The 8,571-nt window shown below is 55.8% G+C and overlaps 2 protein-coding genes across 6 annotated transcripts in view; one reads left to right on the forward strand and one right to left on the reverse strand.

Annotated features, from left to right (window-relative positions):
• The window catches only part of LOC113217753 (B-cell lymphoma/leukemia 11B), a 97,150-nt gene that overhangs the window by 47,162 nt on the left and 41,417 nt on the right, over positions 1-8,571 (forward strand). The window contains exon 1 of one of the 5 annotated variants that reach the window (XM_026437799.2): positions 3,663-4,265. The exons of the other annotated variants lie outside the window; for them this stretch is intronic. Coding sequence (XP_026293584.1) covers positions 4,139-4,265 — 127 coding nt within the window. The 5' untranslated portion in view covers positions 3,663-4,138. Of the gene's footprint in view, positions 1-3,662; positions 4,266-8,571 lie in introns of those variants that run through there. 5 annotated transcript variants of the gene reach the window in all.
• Positions 7-3,569, reverse strand: LOC127750526 (zinc finger BED domain-containing protein 4-like). The gene is made up of 5 exons (XM_052272446.1): positions 2,830-3,569; positions 2,364-2,547; positions 1,022-1,983; positions 626-896; positions 7-541 (listed from the first exon to the last, which is right to left on the reverse strand). Exons 1-5 carry the CDS (start codon positions 3,385-3,387, stop codon positions 114-116), a joined length of 2,403 nt encoding a protein of 800 aa, XP_052128406.1. The 5' UTR covers positions 3,388-3,569; the 3' UTR covers positions 7-113.

The raw sequence follows: 8,571 nt of genomic DNA on the forward strand, positions 1-8,571 counted from the left end.
TTAAATTAAGTCAAAAACTTAAGAAAAATATTAAACTTTGTATCATACAAAATAGAACTCAAATTTTCTTTTACAAGCGGTATAAATTAAATAGAATTCAGAAAAATAATACTTCAAACAGAGTCCTTCAGCAGGCGTGCCTTCTCCCAATCACAGAGTTCAACACTCTTAAGGAAAATCCTCTGCTGAAAGTGCTTCGGTGTGAGGCGAGTTGAATTATCATCCATTATTTCCCCTGCTGTAGAGAAAAATCTCTCGCTAGGTACGGACCCAGCCATTACATTCAGTAGCCTGCGGGCAACTCTGTAGAGGTGTGGGTACGTTGATTTTAGTGCCTCCCAAATCTGAAGCGGGTTTTCAGTCACGGGGACGATGTTTCGCTGTAGATAACTTCTCAGCTCCGTCACAGCACGGCCGTTGATGTCATCACTGTTAGCGGATACGCGAGAAGCTGCCAGTTGAGCGTGAGAGCTCCAGAGCCGAGAGGGAGCGGGCGCACCTGCACTGACTGCTCCCGCGCCGCTGCCAACGTTGGCATTCCCTGCAATAGAGAAACGCGAATTATAGAAATCTAGCTCAATGGGAAGATGTTAGGTCTCTCGGAAACAGGCGTGTAATACTGTACCTTGTGTGGCGTTAGTATGAGAGTGCTCGGGCTCGGAGGAATCCATAATAATTTCCTTGACGATTTCAGCCTCGAGATATTTTCTTGCTTTCGAGACCGCCAGGGGGCTTTGAAAGTAGACCTCCATGAAACGAGGGTCCACAATAGTAGAAGCCGCCTGCCGTGCATTGTGCTCGCAATTGCCGAACCGCCGGACAGTTTCATCCAGAATGAACTGTTTGAACCTCTTGGCCATGGCATCTGTTGGATCGACGGCGACGTTGTGAACTGCCTGCAAAACGAAAACCGATTAAATAAGCACGATAATATATACATATATAACAATTTGTATCCTGGGACAAAACTATAAGGCTACTGCGTGTCTAATAAAAAATATAAATTTACAGTTTTTTTTACCTTAGAAAGTAAGGCCACAAGCGGGATCACTTTGCTGATACTTGTGCTAGTCTCCGTGCTCATTTCAGTCGTTGCGTCATGAATGGGTTCAAGCACGCCCATAATGGCTTTCAGGGAAGCAAGCTCGGCCGCGTTAAGCATGACTACGGCGGGGAACTTGGATGTAGCAAGAAGCAATACGCGCTGCATTTCTAAGAACCTCTTCAGCATCATGTAGGTGGACCCCCAGCGGGTAACGACATCGTTAATCAGTCTCAGAGTTAAGTTGGGGTTCTTATCGAAGTGCTCCACCTGGACTCTTCTTATTTCGTCGGCGAAATTGTTGCTAGTGTGTGACAGTGTGACGATCGCCTTGACTTTCTTGATTAGATCGGGGACGCCGGGTACGTTTGGGGTAGTATTATCTGACTTCATGCCAAGCGCCGCTCTAGGTATTAAGTTCAATGTATGGGCAAAGCAATTCACAAGTTTAGATTCACCAAAGGCGGTTTTAACGGCCAGCTTGATATTTTCTGCATTATCAACAGTGACAGCCTCCACCTTAAGCGTGTCTATGTGCCAGTCCCCGCAGAATTCTAAAAGCTTTCCAGATAAGTACTGTCCTGTGTGTGATTGGTCAAGCTTCATTAGGCCAATGCAAGCAGCGCGCATTTCGGTCTTCACCGGGAAATGGACGGTCACGCCGAGATAACTTTGAGTGGTGTGCTTCTCTGTCCAGCAGTCAGCTGTGAGGCACACTGTAGAGAGTTCCTCCATAATATCCTTGACGAAGACTGAGAGCACCTCGTACTTATCCTCCATAGCTCTTGTCATCGTGCGGCGGGAAGGGGGTGACCAGAGTGGGACTGCCTTGCTCGCAAAGTGACGAAATCCCTCGCCGTCAGAAAAAGACAGGGGGAGATTTTGCCGCATTTCCATGAAGAGAAGGGCATCGCGGAGGGTCGCGTCCATCTCGCCACCAGCTGGAAACAGAAAGGGCGTCAATACAGTGTTTGCGATATTGTGACATCACCGCCGCGGAGATAGGCAAGCCAACCAACCGAGAGCGGGGAGTGGGGATTCCCCTCCCCGTGGTAGCAGCCAACTGATTCTCAACACCGCTCTCATGCATGCGGCTGTCCATGTCACACTCATAGAGCAACCCCAACCCAGATGGGACGCCTTCGTGGGTGTGACAAATACAGGGCCAGGAGCGATGTAATGTTCTGATTCAGTCGGCAGCGGCAGCGGCCGCGGCCCGGCGGCCGACCCCTCGGGCTGTGTCGCCCCACGCCCCGCCCCGCCCCGGACCCCAACACGGCGCAATGCGAAAAAACAGGATTTTGAGCGATTGCTAATTTACCTTTGAAAGATGATGCCCGCTGTAGACTTCCATCTATGGTCATTTGTTGTCCACCGCTAAAACTCCTACTTCCACTTCTTCGTGGCCGCTTGCCGCCGGCGGCAGCCCCAACATCGGACAGCCTTGGAAGCTGGAGATCTCGCGCCCCTGACGCTGGAGCTGCAGTGTCGGCTGTTGCATTCTCCTGCGGCGAATATTAAAAGTTTAAAACCATGTGTTGTTAGGATATGAGACAGCCCATGGATGAAAAAAGTGTCAGAGATGTCATTAGAAATCAATGGAGTCATAAGGACACCATTCCTCTGTCATTTTATCGAAATTTGTAGTCATATTTGTGTAGAAATTCCTTCAAATTAAGCACCCTGATGTCAAATGACAGTATTTGCCCATTCATCTGTTCCCTGGAGTAGCAGCAGGGGCAAGGGTAGCTGGACATGGTAGTGAAAGTCGAACCGACGAAACTAACCTCAAAGCACTCCTCTGCTTGTTCATCGTCGCTGTTTATTACTCGACGCCGACGAGAGGGAGCGTGTGTGCCGGCGCTGGACGAGGCAGAAGCTTCGCTTACACTGTCACTTGCATTAGAAGTTGCACTTGCTCCTGCTGCACTAGGCTGGGTGTGTTTGCGCTTCTGGAGGCTGGTCTCGTCCAAGGCATTCTTCTGCGAGACACCATGTTGAGCGAGATGCGTCCAAGCATTGGAAGTATTCCCGCTGAGCAGCACGTTCTTCCCACATACTTTGCAGTACCCTTCTTTGGATGTATTTCTCACAATATATTTCCACACCGGGCTCTTCGGGGGCGCCATGACGGCAACCAAAACACAAGAATTTTGAGCGCGGACAGCGTAGTAAACAATCGAGCAGCGACAAGCCCGAGCTGGCAACAGCGGGACGGGGAGGGGTGGGGTAGGGACGGCCGACGACGGGCGGCCGAGAGCAAGAATCGAGCCAGCCGAGCCGGGAGTGAGTTCAGTTTGGCTGGCGCGACCGTTGGCGTTGGCCGCGTATCTTATCTCCGTCATTTGTGTTAGGTTCAGGGCAAATTATACCTTTATTATAACGTACGATATTTTCATCCGATATCGGACCGAATCTTTCGATACTGCCAAATATCGCTCTGTTTAATATCGATACAAAATATCGATATATCGTCTGCAAACTATCGATGGTGTTCGATATCGATACACTATCGCCCACCCCTACCGGGCAGGACCTCGGGGAGCGGCCGGTGGAGGGGAGGTGCAGTCTCTGCAGCGGGTGCGACAAGGAAGGAGCGACCCGACCCACAGCTCGCTCGCTGCGCCCGCCCGGCCTGGCCAGGCACGAAAAAAATGCTCCGGGGTGGGAGAGCGAGAGAGAGCGCACTAGCCGGCCAGGAAAAAAAATTGAGTGAGTAATCCGCGTGGGCTCATTCGATGTTTGGCCATCGCTGCGTGCGGACGTGCTGCGCTGCGCTGCGCTCCTCGCCGCCGTACTGGCCCTTGGGCAGCAGACGACTCTGAGGACGCCCGGCGCTACGCACTCAGTGCGTCTTCACGACGGCGCAACAGTTGACAAGGACTTTGCCTCAGGATTACTCTCTGTGTGTGTGCTCAAAGTGATTGTGCAAGCCCCCCAGGATTATTGTGTGCTCTCCGTCCGAGAATATGAGTGACAGTGAAGTGATGTGCAGCGCCAAGCCTTACGGATTATTTTCACTGAATTTTCAGTGAGTTGTGTTTGTGTGTGTGAGTGGTGTGCGTGTGTGATTTCCACCCGCACAATCCGTTCAAGATGAAGCTCATGGCGCACCCGTGCCGTTCTTCCTCCGCCCCTGGATTTCTCGTCAATAGTTACCACCACAACCTGAACAACAACGACGACGATTTGGATATCAAAAGAATGAAGCAGCGCTGGAAAGGTGAGCTTTACAGTGCTTCAAGGGTGTGTGTGCGGGAAACTTCAAGCTCAGTGCCTTCAAATTTAGCTCAAACCTTCATATAGCATAGAAGGATTCCGATTACTTTATTTATTTTTTTGTAGGCCGTTCACGGTTGTTTTTCCGGGAGGTTTTCATTTTTCTTTGTTCGATTCAACGGTCTTTAACGCGATCCCTGAAATTATTCCTGGACATGCGGGGTTACTTTGTTTTTCCTCCGGTTGTATACTGTACTGCGAGCAGACGTGCGGGCGAGTTGCCTATTCGCCCGGCGCAGCTCGACGCGTTGAAGCGATAGGCAGGCCGACCCGCACGCCTGCATGCGGTGGAGTATACCCCAGAAAAGGACGGCGCAAATCAACCCGTCCAGTATAATTTCAGCTCTTCGGATCATCATCTTTATTTCGCGTCACAACCGGGGTGCGAGGACAATATCTTCCGTTTGTTTCGCACCGGGCGCCGCAGAGAGAAGAGGAGAGTTGTTTAGTTCTTGAGAAACTCTGGGCCGGTGGTGTGTGGGAGGGTGCGGGGGTGGTCGGCCAATCAGGGCGAGGAAGTGGCCGAGGGGCACAAATCACGACAGATCAAGTCCAAGAGACGGTTAGCGGAGCGCTCCGGGGGGCGGCGGGCTGGGCCGGCACCAGTAGTAGGGGCTGTGACACTTTTACGCCCCCGAGGAGGAGGCCCTCTCGGCCTTGTGACAAACGGTAATTGTTGGAGCCCTTTGAGGACTTTGCAGGCGGTCGTGTTTGTGTGTATGTGTGTGTGTGTGTATGTGTATGTGTGTATGTGAGTGAGTGTAGGTGTGTTGGCCAGGGGGTTGGCGCTGGTTGAGGCGCCACCGCCGCCACCTCCTCCTCCTCACTGTAGTGCGTGGGTGGCTCATCGCTTACTCCTCCCTCGGCCCTTCTCTTTCTGTTCATGGCATGTTTAGAGCGCCGCCGCCGCTGCTGCTGGCTGCGGCTGTGCCCCCAGCGTTTGTCTCCTGCGCCGCCGCCGCCGTGCTTGCCGCCGTTGCCGCCGCCGCCGCCCGTCGTGGTTTCGGTCCATCCGGGGCGCGCGCGCCGCCCGCTCCGCCCGCGCCGCGCTCATCGGTGGCGGCGGTACGTGTTTAGGCCCCGTAGTGATTGCCTATCCCTGCGGTCGCGCGGCTCCGAGACAAAGGGCCGCGTCGTGTACCGTACCGCACCGGGTGAAGGGCCGCAGCACGGGCACGCCCGGCGGCGTGCGTCCTGCTGGATGAGGGAAATGAGTGAGTGAATGAGTGAGTTTGTGAATGAATGAAGCAAACGAGTGAATGAAAAAGCCTCTCTCTAGACGTCACGGCTCAGCCTAATCGGCCACGTCCGCCTCTCGGCCCGCGCCAGCACGCGTGCTGCCCGCTCCCTCCCTCTCTCTCGCTCTTGTCACTATCCCTTTCTCCATCTCGCTCGCTCTCTCACTCTCTCTCCACCCCGCTGCTTGCCGCGCGCGCCCCTGCTCAGGCTTCGGTTAGTGATTCGCCAGAAGGAGTGCACTACCCTTCACTTGCGGCTGCCGCTTGCGCTTAAGTTTTCGGATTTATCTCCCCCGATCTTGGAGTACGGCGCGGAGGTGTTTTACGCCCTCCTCTTCCCCCCTTCTGCCTCCCCGGCACGCGCCTCATTTCGTATGCGAAGGGTTGTGTGCATGTGTGTGTGTGAGTGCGCTTGCTCGGGACAGGCCGGCCCCGGCCTCGCATGCACCTCGCCGATGACGCGCTGCCGCCGCCACTGCTGCAGCCGAATGAGTAAGGATGCTCCCGCTGCAAGTCTGTTGTTCTAGCAAGGGTGTGTGTTGTAGATGGAGGTAGTCAGTCGGCGGCGTCCCAAAAAAATAAAATTATTAGTGAACCCTTTTTCCGCAGCAAGCGGGTGAGGATGGGATGGGGCGGGGCGGAACCGGAGAGGGGGGCGGGGGGCTCGTGCCCGAATTACACCTCGACGATTACAACCTTCCTCTGCACCTCCACCTCCTCCCCCGCGCCGCGCGCGCAGCCCCGCTCCCCATATGCACCTCATCCGGCCCGCCCATTGGCCGCCGCTGACGACTACATCTACTCGCGTCGTGTCCACCACCGCCCTGCTCGGGCCCGGGCCGCCATCTTAATGAAGGCGATGAATAAATGAGAGCGGCCACCAGGAGGCCCGGCCCGGCGGGCGCATTGTGTGTGCGTTGCGCAAAAGGCTTGTTGGGCTGTTGACCACTACGGAGTGGAGGGAGAGCGAGAGAGAGGGAGAGAGGTCGGGGCCCACGTGACCCGTCGGGCGGCCAATCAAATCGCCGAGCGAGTCGAGCGTCGTCGCCGACCGGGTGCTAATTACGACGCTGGACCTCCCCCCTCGCTGGGCCAAGCCTTGCTTTTCTTCCCTCTCTCTCTCTCTGTCCCTCCTCTTGTGTTCTTCGTCATCTCCGTCCCCCTCGCCTGCTGCTGCTGCTGCTGCTGATGTATCTCGGTTGGTCCGCTTGGCGAGTTACGCGGTTTCCGGCCTGCCTTTGGGTCGGGTATCCGTTGTCCCTTGTCGTTAAGTTTTGTTCGGACCTCCGCGCCGAACAAATCTCGTTGGCCGTAATGACGGCGGTGTGCTTGTGCGGCGGCGTGCCCGGCCACGCCCCGGGGCCGCCACGCAGCGCCACGCCCCGGCCTCCTCGGCCCCTCGGACGGGCACGGCGTCGTCGGCGACGTTGTCGGGGGTTTTGGTTTTGATGTTTCCCTCTTCTGCTCCCCGACCGAAATTACGTTTGCGGTGGAGGCGGCGGTGCGCGGGCGGGCGGCCGGGGCGGGAGAGGGACACAAGTGTCGCCACGGAGTCGACCCGCCTGGGCCCAGCGGCGGCGGCAGGGCCTGCCAAAGCTGCCTCACGGCGAACAACCACAAAGACAACTTAACTCACCGTCATTGGTTGATTGTATTAGAGCGCCACGCCGGGACGTGTGTGAGTGTGTGCGCCCCGCCCCGCCCCGCCCCGCCCCGCCGCGCCCCTCACTGTCCGGAGGGCATCTCTAATCCAATAAGGTGACTTCGAAACAGACGGGGACAGTGGTGGTGCCTGTGACGATCGCGCAAAGTCTCTCCAGCGCGCCCTTCTTTCTTCTTGGCCCTCCTTCGCGCTTCCTCCTTGGTCTCCACCTTTCGGGTGTGTTTCTCCTCCAGCAGCAGTCGTATAGTATACCACAACACACAAACAGCTCTCCTCGCGGAGGGCGCCGCGCGCAGCAGAGCAGCACAGTGGTTACATTTGTCGCATCTTCCAGACGTCCTCGCTACTTTTATCCTCCTCCAACCTCTCTCTGCCCCCGTTTCGCAGTATATTTTCCACCCCCTCTGTGAAATGAATATGTAGACGTCGGGCGCTACTTACCGCATGCGTTTCGTCCGCGTCGCGGTGGCGTGGCGTAGCACCGCGGCGTTGTGTGTGTGTTTTTATTATTGGTGCGTCCGTCATCTCGGTGTGGAGGAGGAGGAGGAGAAGAGGGTGGTTGTGGTGCTCGCGGCGTATGGCACAGTCTGCGTATGGAGGCTGTGCGGCCCAGAGGGTCTCACGTCGTTGTCCTCCTCGGACGGCGAGGCCGGTGGTGGTGTCGGAGAGTGGCGCAGCTGCACGGCCCCCTCCCCTCCTCCCCGTCACCTAGGCCTCTGCTGCTGCTGCGGCGGCCCCTACCACCCTTCCTAGAACCATCTCGTCTCTCCTCCCCCTCCTTCTCCCTTTTACCACCTCATTCACATTCATCCCATGTTGCCAATATTTTAGGTGCACGCGGCCAGCCTCGGCCTCCGGCCCAGCCGTGGCCATCTCCCTCTCCATCTTGCCCCCTTCTTTCTCCCCCTTTTACCGCGGTGCCTCCGCCAACCTCTTCCGCGGGCTGTTTTCCTCCCTTTTCTCCAACACATGCGTCGGGAAAACGCGTGGGTGGGTGTGGAGGGGGTGGCGTGGCCAAGCGTAGCGTGGCCCTCGCATTTTCTCGACTGGCTAGCGTGAGTGAAGTTCGGGCGGGTTTCCTTTCCATTCAAATATCCTTTCCGCCCTTCTTTAATATTATTTTTTCGCCGGTCGTTGGTCATTTATTATCACGACGGGGTTCCTCAATGGAACACACACACGCACGCACACTATCATGTGTTAAAAATATGCATCCCTTCCGAGGGCGAATATAATGCGACCGTGTTGGGGAATCTCACACACAGACAGCAGCGGAACGCGACGAAATATGGATTTTATATGTACAGTTTTTCCCTTTTTCGGCGTGGGCGGGGCGGAGGGGGCGGGCC

The sequence above is a fragment of the Frankliniella occidentalis genome, unplaced genomic scaffold (assembly GCF_000697945.3).
Source record: "Frankliniella occidentalis isolate FOCC.00 unplaced genomic scaffold, Focc_3.1 Scaffold205, whole genome shotgun sequence".
In the NCBI taxonomy this organism is placed as follows: domain Eukaryota; kingdom Metazoa; phylum Arthropoda; class Insecta; order Thysanoptera; family Thripidae; genus Frankliniella; species Frankliniella occidentalis.

What these genes read in the sequence shown, in the direction of transcription:
- LOC127750526 (XM_052272446.1), bottom strand. Translation starts at nt 3,387, where the DNA reads ATGACGGAGATAAGATACGCGGCCAACGCCAACGGTCGCGCCAGCCAA. An exon ending in TTGTGGCCTTACTTTCTAAG is followed by an intron (nt 897 to 1,021) that starts GTAAAAAAAACT and finishes TTCGTTTTGCAG; the next exon opens with GCAGTTCACAACGTCGCCGT. An exon ending in TCATACTAACGCCACACAAG is followed by an intron (nt 542 to 625) that starts GTACAGTATTAC and finishes TCTCTATTGCAG; the next exon opens with GGAATGCCAACGTTGGCAGC.